The sequence below is a fragment of the Vulpes lagopus genome, chromosome 4 (assembly GCF_018345385.1).
Source record: "Vulpes lagopus strain Blue_001 chromosome 4, ASM1834538v1, whole genome shotgun sequence".
Lineage (NCBI taxonomy): Eukaryota > Metazoa > Chordata > Mammalia > Carnivora > Canidae > Vulpes > Vulpes lagopus.
In genome coordinates, this window is record NC_054827.1 from 129,866,810 (window position 1) to 129,891,422 (window position 24,613).

The window sequence follows — 24,613 nt, forward strand, 5'->3', positions numbered from 1 at the left end:
GGGCTCAGTCTCATGACCCTGAGATCATAACCTGAACCGAAACAAAAAGTGAGACGCTTAACCCACTGAGCCATCCTCACACCCTTCTTACTAACATATTCCTATTCATTCCTGCATTTTACGTTTTTGGCTTGGCTGCATTGACCTTGAGCCAAACATGTGACCTTCCTTGGTCACTTCTTTGAGTCCTGCTTCCTAGCCAGGATGGGAGACACACTCCCTGCTGCCCCAGCTAACACACAGGAAGATGTGGGGCTCCAGAGTGGCCCTCTGTGGATGCTTTGGAACCTCAGTCCACTTTTGCCAAAATCTACAGTGATTTGGGCAAAGCCGTGTCCCACTGTGGGTCTCAGTTTCCCTGTGGGTGAAATAAGGGGCTGACCCAGATTAAGAGTTCTCTAGCTGAAAAGAAAAAAAAAAGGGAGTTCTCTAGCTGGGAGGCTACCCTTCAGAACCCCCATCTGTGGTCAAACATAACCCCAGGGCCCTGTCCAGCCCACTGGGCAGGCAATAGGAATGGCATTATTTTTTAGATTTTATTTATTTATTCATGAGGGATGCAGAGAGAGAGAGGCAGAGACACAGGCAGAGGGAGAAGCAGGCTCCATGCAGGGAGCCCGACGTGGGACTCGATCCCAGGACTGGGATCACGACCTGAGCCGAAGGCAGATGTTCAACCACTGAGCCACCCAGGTACCCCCCAGGAATGGCATTTTAACATGTTTTCTGAACGATTCCTAAGCCACCAGCCCAGCCCAAACCACTCATGTCTGTGGAAACTTCCAGATGTAGTGACCAGCTCCATGACTGCCCAAAGACCCACACTCAGTGAACTAGCCAGACTGAGCACTGACCATTGACGTCTCCAGCACAGACCCTCAGATAACAGTAAAAGTCACAGTGACAATGATAACAATGACAGTGTGAGCGGGCGTGTACCTAGCGGGCGTGTCAGGGTCTGTGCCCGGTGTCTGACTCCAGCCAGCTCTCTCAGCCCTCACACCAGCCCCATGGGCAGACCACGGCTCTCCCACTGTGCGCATGAGAGAGCCCGGAGCCCACCCCCAAGGAGCTCTGCTCTCCAAAGTCACACCTAGCAGATGCTCCCCAAGCCAGCGGGAGGGCAGCACTTGTGCTCCGAGCTCCTGAGTAGGGTGAAGAGTGCACCCCCAGATTCGCGTCCCCTTGGAACCTCCGAATGTGACCTTGTTTAGAGATAGGTCTTTGTAGCTGTAATTAGTTAAGGATCTTAAGATGAAATCAGCCTGGATTTAGGGTGGGCCCAAAATCCAATGACTGGTGTCCTCTTAAGATGAGGAGAGGACACAGGGAGACACACAGAGGCGAAGGTGATGTCGAGTGACATGGGGAGAGTCACAGAACAGTGAGGACTCCTGGCAACACCAGAAGCTGAGAGCTTCGGGACTCGGGGAGAACGACCCCTGCCCGCCGACCCCCACCACCACCGACTTCAACTCTGGTCTCCAGAACGGGGAGAGAATACACTTCTGTTATCTCAGGTCACCAGGTTTGTGGTGATCTGTTTCTGCGGCCTGAGGCAACTAGCACGGCACCAAGTTGGCAGGAAAATATTCCCTTACCCCCCAGACAGCCATAGGGGCAGGGCCAGTGGGCTTGGAGATGGGGGGCTTGCATCATCTGGCACTCAACGCCAAGCAGGAGGGTGGCAGGCTACTTGCCCGGCTGAGATGCACCTTCTGCTTATTCAAGAAGGCCAAGGCGAACTTTTAAAATTGATTATTTTCTTCCTTAAATTGAGCGCCTGCTCAGCTAGGTACTTTGGCTCATTCACCCTGGTCCTCACAGCACCTTGCAAAGGAGACACCGTATCCCCAGCGAGGACACCTCTACTCTGGGGAGCCTGCCTTGCCCACATCACCCCCCTCCCTGTGCAGGTGGCCCAGCAGGACTTGAACCCACGTCTCCCCAGCTCTGAGGTCTCATCTTTCCTGCCATTCTCACCTCCTTCATTTTTCCAGACATTTCGTTTTCCTACTTATCTTTTTCCCACAGTCTACGGCAGGCTTAATTAGTGAGCTTATCTCCTGAAACGTGAATAGGAACACGAGGCAGTGCTCTTTGCGATTTTTCTGCCACATTCTCTCCAGAAAGGATCCTCCCTCAGAAGCGATCCCAAGCAAATGGTGCTCTGAGGAAGAATCTGAGCCCCCCAAAGTTTCACCACGTAAGCCTGGATTTTCAACAGAAGTGTGGAAAATTCTGGTCCTGCAGTCCCTAAAATGAGTGAGGAGCTCCCAGCTTCTAGGCCCCCCTGTGTCTGCAGGCAGCTTCCTCCTCCTGAACAATCCCTGGGAGCCTGGCAGTGGGATCTGACACTTAACTGTTCCTCATTAACCGCTGAGGTGAGAGCCTGATTCTCCGTCTGAGGGTGTTCGTTTCCTGTGGCTGCTGTAACCCAGGAGCACAAGCAGGAGCCTTTAAGGGACAGATATGACAGATATGTGTTCTCTCACAGCTCTGGAGGGGCGAAGTCGGAAATGAAGGTGTGGGCAGGGCCCTGGGGGAGAACCTGTTGCATGCCCCCTCCTGGCTTCTGGGGCCTGCTGGCTTTCCTCAACTTGCAGCCACATCCCCCGTCTCTGCCCCGTATTCATGTGGCCTTGTCCCCTGGTGCGTGCCCCGCATCCCTCTGCCTCCCTCCTGCAGGGGTACCTGTGATGCACTTAGGGCTCACGTTGATAATCCAGGGTGAGATCACGCACTGACTCACGCCTTGTGCCATATGAAGTGACTATCACACCCTCCAAGGGCTAGGAGAGGGGGTGAGCGGAGCACCCCAGCACCCCTCCCTGTGATTGGGGGGTTTAGGATCCTACAGTAGCCTCCCTCCTCCTCAACTTCCTCATGCACCGCTGATCTCAAAATAGCTGAAGGAGCTCAAGAGCAGTGAACTAACCTTTGCTGGTCTTCCTTGTGCAACGTGCATACAGAGACATTGGCATTTCTGCTTCTCTTGCTTCTTGGTCCTGAGTCTAAGGGAAGCTCGTGTTTGAACATGTTTGAACACCCTGTCGCCCATGCAGTGGAGATATGAGCTAGATGTAATGCAGGTGCCAGGCAAGGAGCAGTGACCTCTGCTCAGGGGGGTCAGAGAGCGTAAAAAGGAGTATGTTCAGTGTCTAGATCTTGAGGAGTTAGTAGAATGCAATTCTTGGAGACTGGTCAGGGTGAGGCAGGGCTGTGCTTGATTCCTGTGGCCACCACTACAAATGACCACTAACTTGGTGGCTGAGAACCACATGAGTTTCTTCTTTTTTTTTTCTTTTTTTTTTTTTTTTTTTGTGAACCACATGAGTTTCCTCTCCTATAGCTCTGGAGGTCAGAAGTCTGAAATCATTTTCTCTGGACAGGGTTGTTTCCCTCTGGCTCTGGCGAATTTGTTTCCTTGTCTTTTCCCACTGAGACCACCCACACCCCAAATCTTGTGTCCTCTCCTCAGTCCTCAGAGCCAACAGCATGGCATCTCCTCTTGTCTCTGATGTCCTGCTCCCTTTATATAAAGACCCTATGATTACACTGGGCCTTCCTGGATTGGATAGAATACTCCAGAATAACCTCCCCAGCCCAACATCCTTAACTTAATCACACCTGCAAAGTGTTTTGTCATACAAGCCAACATGTTCACAGATTTGGGGGATTCAGATGTGGACACCTTTGTGAGAGATTTGGGAAGGGGCAGAGGAATGGGACATTTGGTAGTCATGTTAAAACAGCCTGTAGGAGGCCAAGAGTAAAAGCTTGGGGGAAAACTAGTTAGGTTTCTCATCCTGCAGGGAAATGGTGGTGGCCCCTTGGCCAGGGTTGCAGTGGAGGAAGCGATGAGAAATGGTAGATTCCAAATTACAGTAATATTGTAAGTTTTAATGGGCAGATTGCTTGAGCATGTTGGATGTGGGATGTGGAGCAAAACCAGAGCCAGAAGACTCCATGAACAGTGCTTCTGTTAACAAAGGTGGTGAACGGGAGCAGATTAGGGGTTGGTCCTAGACATGATAGCATAAACATGACCATTAGCCATCCCAGGGCACCTGAGCTTACATGTATAAAGTACAGGCCCCATCACAGTGTGGCTGGTCCATAATCTGATGCCAAGGTGCAGTTTGGGATGAGGGATGTTTATCGGGGGCCCTTACCCATTGAAGGGAGCCATGGGGTGGGTAGGGGAAGACGTCGGGCTGTGATGCAGGCCCAAGGACAGCTCAGCCAACCCCATAGGGAGTCTGCAGCTGAAATGAGCCATCAGATCAGGCCATGCTGTGGCCCAGGCCTTTCCACCACGCCGTCTGCAGTCACCGGAAGTGGGCCACCCTGAGAAGGGTCTGCGCTGGGGCCAGGTGGTTCTCTACAACTAAGGCTGACCCTACTGGGACTGATGGCTGGAGTCATCTGCTAACAACACTCCTTCCCTGAAGCCTGATCAGGACAGTGCAACTCCATGCCTGTTATGCCCACATGCCCTTATCTGCAATTCCAAAATTCAGAAAAAAATAATTACTTTTCAGTTGTTTGGCACCAGAACCTGTCCTGAGCAGATGTAAGCCTCTTTGCTATCTTTTTGTCCCATTTAGTGAGACTCTTGATGATTCTTTCCTTAAAGCTCTCTTCTTCCTCAGGCTCTGGGAGGTCTGTTTCCTACATCTTCCCCTACCTCTCTGGCCACCTCTCCTTTGTCTCCTCTCACTCTCATCGTCTTCCTGTTCATGGATGCTGGCACTCCTCAGGTTCTGCCCTTGGCCCATGCACTTCTCACTACAAATGCTGTCCCAGGATGGGTTTCTCTACTAATCATGTCCTGTCCCTTCTCCTCTGGTGCCCCCACTCTACCTGCACTTCTCTCTCAATTCCAGACCCAGGCATTTACCTCCCTATAGAACAGTTCTACATAGAGATCATATAAGATCCTAAAAACTGAAGTTGCCCAGTCAGAAATCATCATTTCTTCCCTAAATTTGCTTCTCCTCCTATATCCCCTTATTTCAATGTATGAAGCCACCAATGACCTACTTGCCCTATAGGTCATCCTAAGCTCTCCAAACCCCTCATTCCCCACTCCCACACAGGCACTGATTTTGAGGTGGGCTCAAAACACCATTGTCAGTGCTCAATAGGGAAACCAACACATCTCAGCAGAGTACTGAGATTAGACAATTATTGTCATCACCACTACCCCACCACCACCATCACCATCACCACCACTGTCACTACATTATCATCACCATCACCATCATCACCAATACCGTTTATGGAGCACTGATGTTGGGCCAGGCACAGGGCTAAGTATATGACCCACATTACCTCCTCTAAAAGAAACTTAAGTTAGTTGAGACAGAAAGTGAGGCACTTGCATTTGCAACAAAAATGCACATGGACTCAGAGTCCATAGGCTGGGGCTGGTGGGGAAACAGACCTGAGGGGAACACCACTTCCACCTTCATTTCTTCTCTCACAGTGTCAATGACCGGACTCTCACGGGAACCAAGGGAATTGGCATTAACCTTATTTAAATTTGCATTTTCCCAAGTGAGATATAATTACGTGATCATGATTCAGTTCTCTGAGGTGTCAAAAACAAGCTTCTAAAATGGAAAAATGGCCCACTGTGTGCACACACTATCCATCATTTCATCTGAAAGAGGGCAAGTTCCCATTGATGAAAGTACCTGAAGGATTTCTGCTCAGGTCCCCATATTAGGGGCAGGATGGCCAGCACTTAGGGGGATTTTAGGCAACCAAAAGTTGACCTTTAAGGAGTAAAACGTGATATTCCCCAGGGAGCCAACATGAAGTAGGGAAGGACCTTGGCTCAGAGCCCCTCCCATGGGTTCAAGTCCTCAGGCAACCATCAGTGTGGCCTTAGCCTTCTTACATGCTCTAGTGTCAGTTTCTCTACATGCAAAATGGGTCTTGGATGTCCTGAGGACAAAGCAAGTGTGGATGTGGCCCTGTGTGTAGACATCTAAAGGGAAATTCTTCCAGGCAGAGACAATAACTAAGGCAAGAACCTGCCTGCCGTGTTCCAGAACAATGCTGCCTAATAGAAATAAAATTCACACCATGAATATAACTTAAATTTTTCTAGTTGCTACATTAAAAAAGTAAAAAAGGAACTGGTAAGATTACTGTTGGTAATGTATTGTATTCAGCCCACATATCCAAAACATCATTTCAGCATGGAATCATTATATAAAATGTGTTAATGGGGTATTCCAAATTTCTTTTTTTATCCTCAGCCTTTGGAATTGGTGTGTACTTTATACTTACAGCACATCTCAGTTCAGCCTGGCTCCACGCCAAGTGCTCAACAACCACATGAGGTGAGTTAGTGCAGTTCTAGAAAGAGCAAGAACATGTGTGTGGCTGGAGGAACAGGAACAGGGTGGAAGGAAAAGGAACGGAAGTCAGAGCAGCAAGGAGATGTAAGACACCATTAGGTTAGCTGTTGGATCCCAGTGCAGTGGAAAAGTGTTTGGGGGGCTTATCAGAGGGCTGTTGGAATCTAATTTCTATTTCAAATGCTCCCTTTGACTGCTCTGGGTAAAAGATTGGAGGAGGTGCACCCCAAATGTCCTCAGAGACCTGCTCTGCGGCGAGTCTTTCAATAGTAATGATAGTAGTAGTCATAATAGTAGTAAAAGTGGTGGTAGTGGTGGTAATAGTAATAATATTTGTGGTGGTGGTAGTAATAGTAGTAGTAGTGGTGATAGTGGTTGTAGTAGTGGTGGTGGTAATAGTAGTAGTAGCAGTAGTGGTGGTAGTAGTAGTTGTAATGCGACAGTGACAAGCAAGTACTTTCACACCTATCACCCTTTTAGATCAATGCGCCCATTTTATGGATAAGAAAACCAGGAGCCTGAGAGTAAGTAATTGCCCCCACACATAACAGTTAGTATCAGAGAAGGGACTGAGGTCCCTTCCCCTGGGCCACAATCCCTTCCCACCCTCCTGAAATGGCTGGTAGGAGGCAGAGGGGTCCCAGGAGAGGCACCCAGCCCTGCTCAGTTCTCTGCACTGTGTCCCTTCATTTGGGAGCCACATGCTTTGAAATACTGTTTGCTAAGATGGTACAGCATGGGCTGTGGGGCCAGGTTCCTGCAAACTCGAGTTCCTGCAGGAATCTGGGGCTGTCTCATCAGTCTGGTGGTGGCAGATCTTCAAACACTGCCAAACACTGAACCAGCTCCCACCCATTTCCTTCTCTTGTGTTCTGGAAAGAGAGTAGGAAACTCATTCCTGCAGCATGACACTGAGAGACAGGCATGGGCTTGGGGTCCGATCAGGCCACCCTTCTGACTACTTGTGACACCCTTGGAAAGTCACTTAGCTTCCCTAAGCTGCATTTCCTTGTCTGCAAAATGAGGACAGCAGCCTCCACCTTGTTTAGTGATAGGCACAGTGCTTGGCACACAGAAGGTGCTTCCTTCCCTGCCTCCCTCCCTTATCTTAAGGCATGTTTAAATGCATTCCATAACAACACAAATGATAAATTCAGAGTTCTAGAAAGAAATAATAAATGTTCTGATAGAAATTTGGTTTTTCACAAGCCCTCCAAGATGATAAACACATAGTAATTTAGTGATGCCATTACATGGCTTTCTGGGGAAAATTCTAGAGCCTCAGCACTACTGACATTGGAGCTGGATAATCTTTTGTGGTGCAGGTCGTCCTGGGCATTGTGCGATGCTGAGCAGCATCCCGGGCCTCTACTGCCCAGTGGCCAGTAGCATCTCCTTTTAGTGGAAACAACCCAAACTGTCTCCAGACATGGCCACATGTCCCCTGTAGGCCGAACTTACATCATCCTGTAAGATGCTCATACAGGGTCCCACAGCCAGTTTCAGGCCAGCTTGTTTTCAAGTCTGAGCAGTTCGTTCACACCCTGCGCTCTTCTTAACCCTGCTCCACACCCGTGAAAGGCTCACAAGACAGTACCTAGCACATCTAGAGCCTGGCCAGGCACATAGTAAATGTTCAGTAAACACTAGCTCACCTCCTCACCAAATCCATTTCATCCAAGAAGATTCTTAGGGTCCCACACTCCACAGTTACATCCCAAAGTGTTTATAATCAGAATAGGAAAGGAGCTTAAAATCTACTAGTGATCTTCTCTTGTGTTAGGATACCACACCGGCAGGGGTTTGACTCAGTAAGTGGGGGGAACAGGGGTCACTAAAACAGCAGAGGATGAATCGCATGCTCTTGCTCGCATGCTGAGAAGAGGCGGGAGCTGGATCTTCAAACCCATCTCTTTGTCTTCAAGCCGAGACCTTTCTGAGGCACCCTGTCTGTGTGAGTGGGGCATCTTTTAGACGTCTGTATTAGGTTCCTGTTGCTTTTGTAATAAATCACCACAAACCTAATGGATCAAATCAGCACATATATTATCTTAGTTCAGAACTCAGATGTCTAAATGGGTTGGCAGGGCCGTGTGCCTCCCTGAGGTTCCAGGGAGAATTCATCCCCCGGCTTCTCTGGTTTCTCAAGCCTCCTACACTGCTTTCCGTGGGTGCTGCCCCCCTCCACCTTCAAACTTCTGTTTCTGTAGTAACATCTCTTCTTCAGACCTTGATCCTCCTGCCTGCCTCTCTCAAGGACCCTTGTGATGAAACTGAACCGCCTGGATGATCCAGGATCTTTGCCATCCTAATCTCCTTCACTTAATCCCATCTGCAGAGCCCCTTTGCCCTGTAAGGTGACACATGTACAGGTTCTGGGGGTTGGGACACAGACTTCTTTGGAGGGAATAATTCTGTTATAGCCTCCTTCACGCTCTAAGTTTGCATGAGGGGAAATAAAAACTGAGAAGATGAAATGGCCTTTCCTCTCTTTTATGCCTCCCATGGGCAGCTTGATGCAGTCGACATGCTCCAGGCTTCACACTGACACAGCAGGTTCCCCCGACAGCCCCCACCCCTCCCCGCACTCTGCAGTTCCGGAAGCCACGCTTGGAAGACATGAAAGTCTTCACTACATCAAACAAGCCTCCGGCGAGAGAACTGGTTCTGAGAGCACATCAAACCCAATGTGTTTTCCTGAGACAGTGGCAGCCTCTAATGGGAGGTCTTACCCGCCGCCGAGTCTCATTTATCAGACCCAGTCAGGGGGAGCTGGCCCATGCCAGTTCCCTGCCTTGCCCCTGAGCTTCTCCATCTGTGCACCCAACTTCTTTATTTAAATAAAATATGGGTGAAAATATAAAATCAAGCCTGTTAGAATTATGTCTGAAAGGGGCCCACAGGGGCTCGCCTTATGAGAAAAACAACGCCTGCTTTAGTGATGGATTTTGCCTGCGTTGGCTGTTTACAGTGTATTTTTTGCTCTCTTACTTATTCTGTTATGTCTCAAATTAATTCATTCAACAAAAGAGTCTGAACACATGCCCAGTGCCAGGTCCTGCGCTCTGTACTAAGGATGCAGAACTAGAGTCAGAGACATTTTCTTTTCATCTGGAGTTGATCATCTAATTGAGAAGACAGACACTCAGACTGACCATTACAGATCAACCTGGGAAGTGTAAATATAGTGAACTTGACCGTCATGTCTAAAAGAGAGGAGTTGGAGAGGTCAGCTATATAGGGAAGTGCATTCTTGGTTTAGAAGGATTTACTGAGTACTCCGTACGTTGATCTGGGCACAGCAGTGTGGTCTTTGTTCCCAGACCTTACATCTCACAGAAGTGGGGGAAGGGGCCCCCCAACAGATGCATATTTATAGAACCCTGACTGATCAACTAAATAATACCTTACCATGAGTGACAAATGCTAAGAAGGGATAAAGTGAGGCACTAGAGTCATGGAAGGCATGGCAGCTTCAGTGAGGGTCAGTAGGAAGGTCCTCGATGAGAAGCCAGCACTGGAGGCAAGAATTGGATGCTATGAAGGAAGCAGCCCTCTGAGGATCATGGGAAGGCTGTGCAAAGGTCCTGAGACAGGAACTTACTTGAAAAGACCAAGAGAGGCCAGAGTGTTGTCAGCAAGGGAAGGAGATAAAGTTAGAGAGATAGCAGGGACCAGTGATGCAGGGTCTCACAACTCTCCTAAAGAGTTGGGACTTTCTTTTCTTTTTTATTTTTCCATTCAATTATAATTAACATACAGTCATATTAGTTTCGGTTGGACAATATTATGATTCAACAGTTCTACACATTACTCAGTGCTCATCAAGATCACTGTACTCTTCATCCCCATAACCTACTTCAGTCATCCCCCCCCCACCCACCCACCCACCCACTTTGTTCTCTGTATTTTAGAGTCTGTTTTTTTGTTGTTGTTATTAGACATGTCTCTTTCTATTCTGTTTGTTCATTTGTTTTGGTTCTTAAATTCCACATATGAGTGAAATCATATGATATTTGTCTTTCTCTGGCTTATTTTGCATAGCATTATACCCTCTAGGTCCATCCATGTCATTGTGAGTGGCAAGATTTCATTCGTTTTATGGCTGAGTAATATTCCATTGTATATATATACACACACACCACCTCTCCTGTATCTATTCATCTATCGATGGACACTTGGGCTGCTGCCATATCTTGGTTATTGCAAATAATGCTGCAATAAGCACAGGGGTGCATATACCCCTTTGATTAATATTCTTGGTTTCTTTGGCTAAAATACCTAGTAGAGCAAGTACTAGATCATATGGTAGTTCTATTTTTAATTTTTTGAGGACCCTCCATCCTGTTTTCCACAGTGGCTGCACCAATTTACATTCCCAACAACAGTGCACAAATGTCCCTTTTCCTCCGCATCCTGGCCAATGCTTCTTAGTTCTTGTCTTTTTGATACTAGCCATCCTGACAAGTGCAACCTCTTTGTGGTTTTGATTTACATTTCCCTGATGATGAGTGATGTTGATCATCTTTTCATGTGTCTGTCAGTCATGTATGTGTCTTCTTTGGAAAAATGTCATTCAGGTCCTCTGTCCATTTTTAAATTAGATTACTTGGTTTTTTGGTGTTTGTGTATTTTGGATGTTCACCTCTTATGAGATATATCATTTGCAAATATCTTCTCCCATTCAATACATTGTCTTTATGTTTTATTGATGGTCCCTCACTGTGCAGAAGCAGGGTTTTTTGGTGTAGTCCCCATAGTTTAATTTTGCTTTTGTTTCCTTTGCCAGAGGAAGCATATCTAGAAAAATGTTTCTATAGCCAATGTCAGAGAAATTACTGCCTGTGTTCTCTAGGAATGTTATGGTTTCAGGTCTCACTTTTAGATCTTGGAGGCCTCGGGTATGCCTGAAGCTCCCATGGTGCACCCGCCAACCTCAGAGAGGCTCCCAGAAGGGAGACATGAGCTTTGAGCTAGGGCTTCAGAGATGATCAGACTCAGATTTGAGCTTGATCTTTCTCAAACGAATGAGTGCACAATCACCTGAGGTGGGAAAGGAAGCTCGTTGGTAGGATTCCATGGAAGAAAGCCAGGTTGACCTAAAGTCCAGCCCCCATTGGAAGGGCATGGCCCAAGAAGGGACAACATGATTCCTCACGAGGCAAAGCAAACAAGGGGCCTAAAGCCAGGTTCCAAGCCAGTCCTGCCTGGGAAACATGGGGCTCTAGTTCCTCTTTCCCTGTTTCTCACCTACTCGTTTGTGTGTTGGCTAAGTCACTGACTCATTTCTAGATACTGCCCTTCATTTGTTCATGTGATGGTTCACCCATCATCCCCCCTTCACTGAACACTCCCTCTCCAAGCACCTTTTCTGGGCCTGTCACTTCATTGCTCATAGATCCATGGGGATAATAGGCAGCATCCTTGGGGTGCCAGGGCTGTGGGTGCACAGAGGGAGGTGTCAGCAGCCTGGCAGGCAGGGGACAGGTAGTGACGTGCAGGGAGTCTGAAAAGGTGGGAAGGAGGTTTCCAGGGAGACAGGGGGAAGAAGGGGTTTTCCACGGAGGAGACCACCAGGTATGGGCCAGGCTCATCGAGAGCTGTGGGTTCTCCTCCTCTGTTGCTGTCTCAGCTGCTTTGTCCCTTTCCCAAAAAGGCTGGAACTTCACGTGGCAGGAGGAACCCAGGCTGTGGATGTGGGCTGGCCAGGAAGCTGCGGGCCAGCTCGAAGGAAGATTTCTGCTCCCCACCCACAGGAGCCAGGCTGAGCGGAGCCCATGCAGAGGCCTGTGAGTCACAGCCGAGCAGGGGGGACCATGGCTGGGGCCGCTGGTTCCAGGGGGAGCTTTTAGCTCAGCATTAATGCCTGCCACAGCAACAGGAGCTGGGGGCAGTGCAGATTTGAGGAAGACACCTGGAAAAGAAAAATAAGCTCATCCCACTGCTCAGAGAAACTCCCAAGAAAAGTCAGGAAAAGGCACAGAGCCTGATGAGGTTGCACATGCACAGAGTGCTTCAACTCGGCCACATGGCACTTGTTCCAGCTTCTCCAGGTCCCGTTTTAAACATCTGAATGTGGGCTTCCTTCTCTGCACTCCCTTACTCAGCCTCAGCACTGACGTGGAGGGAAGACCAGATGTCAAACCCTATCTCTGTTACGTATTAGGGGAATGACCTTGGGCAAGTCGCCTCACCTTTCTGTGTCGGTTTCCTGGTCTGTTACTTGGAAATAACATTAGCTACCTGGAAAGAGTTTCAGGCACATGGGAATTAATCATGATGACTGCATACACAGCCACACTGTCAGTGCCTGGCACAGGAGGCTATTATTTTATTTAAGTTCACCTGGACTGAGAGGATTTCAATGGAGAGTCCAGTAGACCTGGGTTCGAATCCCATCTCTGCCACTGCCTCACCAGCTGTGGGACCTTAGCTAAGAGTTTTTACCTTGGGCCTCGATTCTCTCATCAGGAGTGTGCTCAGACTCTACCTGATAGCCAAAGCACCATCATCAATGGCACCCACTGACCCTGAAGAGGTCTGGGTTTGAAAACCAAATCATGTGTTGTCCCCACTCATCAATAAAGTGGGCCTGACAGCGCATCCCAGGGAACTCCTGGAAGGACAAACAAGGAGAATGCAAAAGAAAACTGCTGAGAAGCCTGCAAATGCCCAGCCAGCCCCACCCCCCAGCCCACAATAGGCCCACCCATAGTCACATTCGTGGAGGCATCAGACTGAGAGCTGCGAACAAGGAGCAGTTTCATTCTACCACAGATAGTCATGAAGACCATTTGCAGCACAGAACAGAAGTTGATAGAAATGTCCTTCTCCTTCTCTCTTGATCTCAGCGCTGCTAATGTATTGAGCTGCCCACAAAGGCCACCTCCTGCTCACTGCAAGCCCCCGAGCCCCCCTCACATTCCAAGCCCTGTGCTTCCCCATCTCCTCTTCTCCTGCCCAGTTGTTTCGTACATAGGTCAACTTGGTCTCTCAGAAATATGTGCAACTTGACATCTCCTCTTTCCCCTGTCTACACAATCAACCCTTTCAAGCAACTGGGAAGTACTCAAGCTGAGATACCATTGGGGTGACCAGTCAGCCCTGAGAGTGCCTGAGACTGGATGTTCTGTTTTTAGAGTTGGGACAAGGTGGTCAGCCTAGATGTCCCAGGAGTTTTGATTATCAATCAGTAGGAGTTCAGAAAAGGGAAAGGCTGGTGTGGGTCTCAGTCTCGGGCAGGGCAGGACTTTGAAAAACTAGGATGGGTTTCTCTAGAAAGGGACCCTTACACAAGGACTCAAGGAAAGCAGCTTATTTGGTGATGATCCCAGGAGGTATCAGAAGGGGAGCAGACATGTAAGGTGGGGAAGGAAAGACAGATGAAGGAAGAGGCTCTACGGATCAAGTTGCTTCCATGGGCGAGCAGAGCAGAATCCAGCCAGAGAACTCCGAACAACTGTAGGAAGTATATGTATCACAGTCACTCTGATCCCAAGTCCCTATAGTCAGTCCTGGGAAGGAAGAGGTGTCAACTCTCCAGCCCTTCGGCTTGGCTCCTGGAAAGGCAGACAGAGCCCCCCCCACTTGTGGTGCAGGCAGGCAGGGCATATGGGGCCAGCAATGAGATACAGAAAGCCCATGGGATAGAGGTGGACCACCACCCGCCTCTGCTTGGCCATCTAGGGTCTTGAGCCAGAGAACACCATGCATTCACAGGATTTGAGATACCATGTAGCCCAGGGACTGTGTCTCCTTCAAAGCTGTAGACCCAGTGCCCAGCACAGCACCAGCTCACTTCAGGGGCTCAGTAATTTGGGTTCACTGAATAGATAAACCAAACCATTCTGCAGCTGGGAAAACCAAGACCCAGGCTGAGAGTGTGCTTGCCTTCAGTTATGGGTGTCCCCAGGGTCCTGGACCTTATTCCAGGCTGCCTTATCACCGCAGCACCCATACCAAAGACCCGTCCTTAGCCACAGACCCACACTTGTCTGTTTCAACAACCCAGAGTGCCCATGCAAACAAGGAAGAACGTTAAAGCTTAAAGTATGCCCACAGAGAACTTACCACCAAGCCCTCTGACCTCTGTGTTCATTGGAATATAAGCTCCTGATCCCACTTAGTAACAGATCATCAGTGTGGTTAGCCCACCCAATAGACCACGTCACTGTGGGTTTGTCCCAATAGATTTTAATTGTGCTTTCTGACCTGCTAATTAGCTGTCCTCACTCATTAGGATGATTAGCTCCTCATTTTTAATTAGAATTGGCAGAGTCAGTTTGGCTTTATGTGGCCCATTTGCTCCTAAGGCTCTTCAAAAACATCCTCTCTTCCAGAAACTCCAGAGTGGACATGTTCAAACCTAAGAATTTGATGTAGAAGTCCAGATTAAAGAAATTCCACTAGAATAACCATTCCACTGTCAAACCATGCTAATTGGAAGTCAGGAGGGGACTCATTTTGTGTTTCAGTGGAGAGGAATTTGGGGAAGAATTTAACAAAGTCACACTCTTGATCCCATGCAAATGCAAGATAGAACCACAGAGGGCAGCTGTTAATGAGACTGAGAGGCACTAATTGTTTTTTTGCAAACATTTTCCACATTTTCCCAGGTTTTTTTTTTTTTACATTCTTAGCTGTCATCTCCCAACCAGTGTCCCCGTCTGCCTCTACTCTCCCTCTGTAACCCTGGCTCTACTCTATAAGGGACCACTCTCCAGAGCACAGTCTCCCTCCTGCTAAAACTTCATGCCTACAAACTCCTGACCCCCCCGAGCAGGACAGGACTGATCCAGCCTGGGATCCAGCCAGCTCTGTATAGTCCTGTACAGACATGCCTCTGCTGCCCCCAAACAGACACCCTCTAAACCCACTCCCATGTGTCCTTCCCCTGATAATTCCTTGACCACGTAATGATTCTCCACTCCCTTAAAAGGCCCATTTATTAATCGTTATTTCTTATTTATTCATCCATTCACTATTCAACAAACGTCTTTTAAGGAACACAATTTGCTATGGGGAAGGTGACAGTGAGCAAAAGAAACATGTTACCTGTCCCCAGAAAAGCAGGATAAGCAAGCAAAGGAATAAAGAAATAAAAAGATAATGATAGCGACCATGGGAGATATGGGGGGGGGGGGGGGTAAAGGGACCTCCATTTAGGCACACACTTGAGTCCCATTCCCCCTCCTGGAGGAGCCTCCCTTTCATTTCTTTATGAGACATGCTCTGTGTGGGCAAGACCCCACCTTGGGTCAGGACCTTTGCTGGTTACCTGCCTGGACTGTAGTTAAGCTGAGAGGAAGGGAAGAAAGGTGCCACCGTGTACAAGTCACATACTGAGGGCCAGTCCCATGCTGAGTAAATTGCCCATATCCCGTGTGCCCTGAAGTCCCTCCGACGCTGGGTGCATTTCCAGCAGTGGGCACCATCTGAGCAGGATGGGAGCTAGAAACTCCCAGAAAGGACAGTGCACACAGCAGACAGGGCAGTTGGGAATTCTGAAACAGGGAGTCTCACTTCTCCTCTCTGGCCTCAGCCTCCCCATGTGGAAGGTGGGGATGGGGCTGGACACTTGAAGCCTGGTTTTGCAGCATCTCGGAATGCAAAAGAAGCAAACTGCCTTTGCTCCCTCAGTTCAGACCAAGCGCTTCTGATGACTTGTAGCTCTTCTTTACCTGAGATCAGCAATGTCTGATGCCATCTTCCTATGGAGTTTATCCCTCCCTTTCTAAAAGAGTTTAAAACCCCACAAAGGGCAACCTTTTCAAGAATGTGGCACATAGGAGGTACTTGATACATTAACTCTTTATTTATTGCTGTAATTGCCCAGGAGAGATGTGGTCCAGGAGAAAGTTAATCTTATGGTAGGTCTGTTTGACTGTTTTGACTCAGTGGATTTCCAGATGCTAAAAGCCCCGGAGGACCGAAGCAGAGCCTGCTCCTTGCTCACCGCTAATGTTCCAGTGCAGTGGCTGGCACATAGTCAATACTCAACAAGCACTTCAGTGATGGCATGATGGAAAGGAGAGCTTTAACAGTTGATAGGATTGAGCCTTTACAATGTGTTCAGCACAGTGCTTAAACACTCATTTGATCCCCAAAACAATGCTACAAGGTAGGCACTGTCCTCATTTTATAGATGAGAAAATTGAGAGCCATCAATATGACTTGTTCATGGTCCCACAGGCTGTGTGTGAAGAGTTTATCTGACTCCAAAGCCAGTGCTCCTGGCCACCAATGTGGCCGCCTCATTATGGTAAAAATTTGCCATATGCCAAGTAAGTGCTACAGCTGGCTTCACTGAGATGCCAAGTAGCTCATCAAGTGCCCAGATTACAGGTGGGGAAACTGAGACTCGCAGAAGGACCAAAGCCTCCCACCTGTTGGCCATGGAGCCACAAGTGCCCACTCGGAGTCAGGACAGGACAAGCCTCTGCCAGAGGTTCTGGGGAGATCCTGCCACATCTCCCATCCTTCCCTACCTGGGAAGCACACACCCAAAGAGGTGGACACCGCCTCTGAGGGCTCAGACCTGCCTTTTCCCCATTTGGCTGAACAGGCATCCTCCAAGGTGAATAGCTTCCGGAGCAGATAGCCACCGCCCCAGCAGCACTGCTCCCCTTCCCACACCGAGTGCATTCTGGTGCCAGCTCCCTGCAAGCTGCAGGTGTGTGTTCTGTTGATACACTCCTGGTTGTCATCCTAAAACAAACCTGCTTGGGAAACAGTGCTTTTGCCCTTTCTCCAGTGTCTCCTAGAGGATGGGCAGGGGAGAGGGGCTTTTCTCTGAACCAGAAGCTCCTGGTGACGGGTTGTGGGGCCTTCTGTAAGTCATCTGGCTTCTCTGTGCTTCGATTCCCTCAACTGCCAAGTGGATATTAGGATACCTGTCTCCTAAGGTAGTTACATGAACTCATCATGCAGACTAGTAGATTCTGACAATGCCCAGCACGGGGCTTCTAGTGCAAATGTTGGAGGAAAATGGATGCATGAACAGACAAAAAAAGACTAAGTCTAGTGAGATAAACACAGCAAAATATCCATGAGGAATTTTCAAAATTATTATATTAAATTGAAAAAATTTTAAAGGTATTTTTAAAACTGGTGCTTGCAGGGAAAATGTGTTTAAAGGATTGAGTAGCATATGGGCACACCTGTGGGGATGATAAAGGGGATTTAAGAGCCCTTATTAAAGGACTTTTAAAATTGGTGGTAATGGTTCCATTAAAAGAAGGTAATGATATGAATTATAGAAAAATTTGGACAGTTGACCTTTATTTCTTGTATACAAAAATGAAATACAATTTTATATTTTACCCAGATACCCGGCAAGAGCTAGAAAACAGAGGACGGGGGGCAGGGGCAGGAGGTGGCGGAGACTGCAGGCCATGTGCAAGAAAGCTGCCAGAAGCAGAAATGACAGAGATGCCTGCTGGAGTACTGCAGGTGCACATTGCCAAGCAGGTTCCATTTGGTCCTTAAAACAATGCCAAAGAGGTAGGGGCTATTGCTGCCTTCATTCTGAGCTGGGTTTTCCACAGTTTCCCGAGAGCCTCCATCTGGTGGCTCACCCACCCTCTCCGCACATCCTTCAGTTACCCACACCCTTACCAGCATTTCCTAAGATCCACTCACACACAAACTACACATTGGAGTCTGCTTCTGGGGGAAGCCAGAATAAGCTAGCCAAATAAAATAACAAGTAACAGCCAAATAGGATAACAAGGTATGTTGGCCTAGAGACATAACCGCTTGGGGCTTACTTGCAAAGTCTAAGCCATGCCACACTACTAGGCAGTGGTATGAGTCCTTGATGTGACGAGAACCCCATGCGAGTTATGCCAGGTACAGAGTGGAAGCAGTAGCATGAATCCACTGTCATCTTTTTATCCTTTTAAACTGAGAAGTACGGTCAAAAGAAGGCAGGATTTTGGGATGCCCGGGTGGCTTAGTTGGTTGAGTGTCTGACTCTTGATTTTGGCTCAGGGTTGTGGGATCAAGCCCCATGTTGGGCTCCATGTTCAGTGGGGAGTCTGTGTCTCTCCCTCTCCTTCTGTCCCTCCCCCTGCTCATACTCTCTCTCTCTCTCAAATAAATAAAGAGGCACCTGGGTGGCTCAGTCAGTTAAGCATCTGACTTCAGCTCAGGTCATGATCTCTGGGTCCTGGGATCAAGCCCTGAGTCAGGCTTTACATTCAGCCAGGAGTCTGCTTGTCTCTCTGCCCCTCCCTACCCCACTAGTGCATGTGCTCTCTCTTTATCTCTCAAATAAATAAAATTTAAAACCTTTTTAAAAATAAAATAAATAAATCTTTAAAAAAAATTTTAGTTGAAAGAAGGCAGAATTTTGAGTCTGAAGATCCAACTTTGCGTCCTCTTTTGTGGGGCGACCTGGTCAAGTGGAGGCTGGTCATGCAGATGGCAAATGGATTCACCCAAGACAGAACAAAAGAGAAAGTTTATTGAATGCACTGCAAGGGAGCAGCGGGCAAGAGAGCAGAGGAGACACTGTCTGCCACGAGGGGTGGTGGGGGCTATAGTACTGGGGGTAATGAGGAGGTTTGGGAATGTATGAAATTTTCTGATTTTGACACCTGCGCCCAGGTGTAAGTAGCCCGTTGGTCAACTGGGGCCTATGGCTCTTTCAAGGCGGGTCACTTAGGGCACCTGTTTGCATTCAATCCAAGGGTTACTGTGGGCCCGTGTGCCTTGGTCAGGTTTCCATTGCTCAAGCCTGTTGCCTAAAAGTAGCCTCTGTGTCTTCCACTTACAAGTGGGACCAGTAACTTCAGCCCTTCCTCTTCTAGAGTCTCAGTTTCCTAATCTGTAGTGATAGTTTGTAACTCAGAGTTTGGTCATGAAGAAAGATCCGTGCAAAATCTTTTTGTAAACAAGAAGATCTGAAACCAGAGAATTTGGAAAAATTTGTCAAAATCCTTTACTAGAAGGGATTTTTTTTTCAATTGCTTTTTAATTTTGAAACACATTATTATAAAATGAGCAGCAACTGCATGCCTACCACAAGAAATACTGATACCTTACCTTGAGAAAACAAGTTATCAAGAGATTTTAGGTAAATATGGTCATGTAACATGACCTTATTACAGAATCTTCCTCCCACATATACCTAATCTGGGTGGCTCAGTTGATTAAGTGTCTGCCTTCAGCTCAGGTCATGATCTCAGGGTCCTGAAATCAAGCCCCACATCCATCAGGCACCCTGCTCAGTGGGGAGTCTGCTTCTCCCTCTGCCTATGCCTCTTTCCTTCCTCATACTCTCTTTCTCTCTCAAATAAAATCTATTTTTTAAAGTTTTTTTTTTTTTAAGCAACAACCAAACAAACTTTACACAGGAAAAAAAAAATGGCCAGCAGCAACCAATAAAGAATATTCTAGCATAGTACATTCTGTCTCAACCCTTCAGAAACAGCATTGACCAGGGAAGGGGATTCAAAAACCCCTAAGAGCCCTTACTAACACCCCTGATTTGTGGGAAAAATAGAGTGAGGAGGTGAGTCAGTAATCCTGAGAAAAGATACCTTCCCCCAGAGCTTCTCAAAAGGCTTCTCACTTTCCAAGACTTTTTTCTAATTTGAGGAGACCTGTTGAAGCCCACAGATGCTAAGTGTACTCCTGACCTCTGGGAATGGGCTCTGGTACACGTCATTTAAAATCTCAGAGGCTAGAATAGAACCCAGATGCTCCAGAAAGGCCTGCCAGCAGCCCCCACCCCGTTTACTCTCTACCTCCAGCATGCCCTCCATTCACGGAAAAGTACTGAAAGACATATTCATGCCTCAAACTGTGATTTGAAAGACACCCTGGAAGAAGATAAGAGAAAGTGTCAGTGATGAATCACCATATCAGAGAAGGTGGAAATCTGGATGGAGTTACTCACTCTATGTAAAGACAGACAAAGAGCATTGGCTTAAAGAATGTGCCAACATAGAACAAGTAGAAGGAAGAAGAGACAAGGGATGTCAAAGATAAGGAAGGGAGAGATTACCCAGAGCATGCAAAATCTGTGTGAAAACAAGAGAATAAAGTCATTCAGGAGATGAAAGATACGGAAGAGGGACAAAATCGATCCAACATAAAGATAATAACTGTCTCTGGGGTAGAGCCCAACAAGTAGAACAGAAGAGTTCTAAGTCTAAGGTGGGAAGTAAATGGAGAATGGATCTATGCTTGAGAGGGACATGCTATGTCCTAAGAAAGACTATTACAGGGAGACCAGCACTAGACACATCATAGTGAATGGTTAAGTTAATAGTTTCAAGCATAAGGAAAGATTTCTTCGGGGCCTTAGGTGGAAAAAGCCAATCATCTAAAGGAGAAATATTAGACTAGCTCTAGGCTTCTTAATAGCAACAGTCAATATCAATGCCAAGTACCAAAACAAGTGGAGATCATCTCTGGATAGAAGGTTTAGGGATGACTTCTGTTTCCTTTCATACTTTTCTATGGTGTATGCTTTCTTTAATTGTTAAAAATGGGTAAATATTACTCATGACAATCAGAAAAATATAGTAATACTATTCTCATCTTGAAAAACAACACAAAAATAAAAGGCCTACCAGAAATCCCTTCTGTTTTTTGTTTTGTTTTGTTTTCGGTTTTGTTTTTGTTTTTCATGAGAGGCAGAGAGAGGCAGAGACACAGGCAGAGGGAGAAGCAGGCTCCATGCAGGGAGCCCGATGTGGGACTCGATCCTTGGACTCCAGGATCACACCCCGGACTGAAGGCAGGCGCTCAACAGCTGAGCCACCCAGGGATCCCATCCCTTCTGTTTTTATATCGACCCCATTCTTTCTCATTTTACCGTGGATTAAAGAAACAGTGAGAGGCTCTTAGGAAACTAAACTATCAATGCTGGCAGACAAAGAGAAGCAAACTAATTCCAGGATTTGGGAGGGCATTCAAATAAAACCATGAAGGCTTCTAAGTTCCCTTCCCATATTTAAAAAATTATAAGCATCTTGGTCTTACTTGCATCACAGTGGATTCATTAAGACTCACAGTGGCAGTCACTCACCCTTGAGGAGTTGGAGTCTCACTGATGGTAGCATTTGAGGAAATTAGTTTCTTAGGCCTCAGTTTTATACATTAAATGGGAAAAATAGTAGTCATAGCTATCACATAATTGTGGTAATTAAGTGAAATAAAGCCCTGAAGAAACAAAGATACATGCGGGGAGGCAGGTGTGTCAACATTCTCTGCGTCATTGTGAGCTGACGTGCCAGCGTCAGAAACATTAACAGAGTTATCCACAGATGCTTCCAAAACACACCTAGGGAAATCAGGGAAGGTGAAACACCAGCCTTCAACCCTGTTCAGGCTCCACATAGCTGTGAACTAACCCCCAAGGATAAGCTGCAAGGCTCACAGCAGTGTTAGCTGCCCACCACTGTGGGACCACCCCAGTGCCGTCAACAACTAAGTGTGTGACACAAACACTTTCAACAACATCTGCTCTCTACGGACCTAAAGGCTGGTTTTAGCACATTTCAATGTGTAACCATTGTTCCTGCACAGTTTGATAGATACCTTCAAGATATGGAAAGTCTACTTCCAGCTAACAGGATATCCAATCTTTTCAAAATCAAATTTTGAGTGTCTAATTCAAGTAAGTAAATATCGATCAAGTATCTACTCTCTGCCAAAGAGACCAGTGGGGAGGCTGCCTGCCCTGGAGGGCTCATGGTCTGGCGGGGATTGGAGGGACAGTCCCTTCTGAGACGTTTTGATGTGTTTTAGTCCAAGGCTTGCTGGCAGATTAAAGGAGTGATAATGGGGAAAGCTCTGGAGAGACAGGCTGGAGTTGTCCCGGCTCTGTGACCTTGGGCTGCGTGGTTGAACTTGATGATGAGTGTTACGGTTGTGTCCAAGGCTCACAGTGAAAGTTTTGCCTCCGTGGGGTGACGTCTCTGAATTCTTCCCCTTTCTTCCATCCCTGCTGCCACCACACAACCCCAATACACAACCATGGCCTCCCTCCTGCATTGCCTGGCAGCTTCCCTGCAGCCACTCCTCCATCCTGCCAGTCCCCTCTCCAAACAGCGGTAATGTCTACGAAATGCAAGCAGATCACATCAGCCCCTACTTGAAACCCCACATTGGTTTTCTTCGATAGTAGATCTCTCCTTGATCTATAAGAGGCTGCTTAATTGGTCCTTCTCGCTTTTTCTGCTTCACACTGTTCCTCTCTCCCCTTGCTCAGCTGTCCAGACAGAATGGTCTCTGCTCTAGACCTTGACCCAATCCCTTTCACCTTCCAGGACCTCTGCCCTGCCATCCCTCCCCCCAGCAGTCTTCCCCAAATCTTAGTGAGCTGTGTCGCTTCCTTCAGGTCACAACTCTGCCATCACCTCCCAGAGAGACCCCCTTTGCCATTACAAAAGCAGGCTTCCCGCATTGCTCACTGCATTCCTTCTATGCTTATCACATGTTGAAATTACTTATTCATTCACTTCTTTTTTGGTAAACAAGTCATCTTTCTCCCCACCACAACCAGATGAGGGAAGTCCATGAGGGCAGGACATTGTCCCTGTTGTCCACCACTGTGGGACCACCCCAATGCAGTCAATAATCATGGTCGGACCTTTCAGTGTCTCCTTAGAGTTTGGTAAAGGTCCCTCAAGCATTCGCCTGTCACTCCCCTTGTCTGTGGAATGCCAATGTATAGATCTGATTGGCAGAGTGAGAACCCCATTGGGGGAGGGTACAAACAGGCCTCCAGTGGTCATGCAGAGCCCCAGGTCTGGGGTATGGGCACAGGGCCCAATCCCAGGTCTCACTGAGCACTAGAAGAGGAGACTGTCAGCTAGGTGTGGTACCCTGCAGACATTTAGAAATGTGTGCAAGCAGTTCAGGTTGCCACAGTGACTAGGGGAGCTCTGGCATCTAGGAGGTGAGAGGTGACAAACATCCTGCAATTGCACAGGACAGCCCTCAAAATAAGGAATTCTCCTCCTTTAATGCAATCACATTTCTACTGAGTAACCACTGCTGGGGTGATGAGTGGGGCCACCACATACCCAGTCACGGGAAGATAAGGAGGACAGAATGATAGTCAGTTGGGCAGAGGCTTCCATCCTTTCAGGCAAGGATTAATGGGGAAAGGGGCTGGGATTTGGAGATTGTACTCCCAAGCCTGAGTTCTGGCTCTGCTACCCAGGGGTTGGGTAATCTTGGGGAAGTCCAGTGACCTCTCTGGGCTTCAGTTTTCTCATCCAGGTACAGCTGCCAGTACCTGACACACTGAATCAGTAAATGTCAGTTGCCTTGTAAATCAAGTTTGTACATATTATACTCATTTTGTAGCGGATTTCAGCTTGATTCAGAAAGCATCTGGAGAGCCAAGAGGATGACTCACCTCTCATTTGGATGGGCCAGATCAGGGAGATGGTTTGTATACTTTTAGGAGTCATGGGCTAACGCCAGCATCCATTCTTGAGACTGTCACTCACCCAGGCAGAGCCGGCTCCTATGAAGAGGGTGCTACCCTGCCGTCGGAGGTGGATGCTGGCGGCATGAACTCCTCAGTGTGATTCACTCTGTGCCCTTGCCCTGACATTGCAGGGGGCATCCCATTCATCCTGACCGGCGAGTTCTTCCAACAATCCCAGAGGCCAGCTGCCTTCATCATTGCGGGCACCGTCAACTGGCTCTCCAACTTTGCTGTCGGGCTCCTCTTCCCATTTATTCAGGTATGACTGACCCGTGGTCTCTTGCCCACGGGATGCCCTCTGATTCGGCAGCCCTCTGCGTGAGGGGTGATCCGCAGACCAGAGTTGAGTCTCTCAACTGGAAACTCACACTGTTGGCTGCAGGAAGGCAGAAATGGGCCTTGGCTCCAACCCTGAATCCTCTTTCTCCTGCCTGCACCTGCCAGGAGCTGCCACTAAATGCAAAGGACTGCCTCATTGCCAAGGGTCTGCAAGGAAACCTGGGTTAGAATCTCAGACCTGCACTTTCACAATGTGCTTATCAGGGTGTTAGGCAAAGTCCATGTCATAGTTACAGTGCACACCGCAACATGCCATGCATATGACATCCTTGTTGTCATCCTCATAACCAAGCTCATGGGGTCGCTGTCCCAAGGGCGACCGGGGTGGACAGGAAAATGTAAACTTGGGAAATGGATACAAGTTCCTTTTGTGTAGGTGAAGAATCTATTCATTCACTCACTCATTTATTCAGCATGTATTTATTGAGTCCCTGCTCTGTGCTGG

The 24,613-nt window shown here is 47.8% G+C and overlaps 1 protein-coding gene across 10 annotated transcripts in view; it reads left to right on the top strand.

The window, feature by feature from the left end:
* SLC2A9 (solute carrier family 2 member 9) overlaps positions 1-24,613 on the top strand; it is a 240,038-nt gene that overhangs the window by 190,416 nt on the left and 25,009 nt on the right. For 9 of the 10 annotated variants that reach the window (XM_041752340.1, XM_041752341.1, XM_041752338.1 and 6 more), the window contains one exon: positions 23,961-24,088. The exons of the other annotated variant lie outside the window; for it this stretch is intronic. In XM_041752340.1, coding sequence (XP_041608274.1) covers positions 23,961-24,088 — 128 coding nt within the window. The remainder of the gene's footprint in view (positions 1-23,960; positions 24,089-24,613) is intronic. 10 annotated transcript variants of the gene reach the window in all.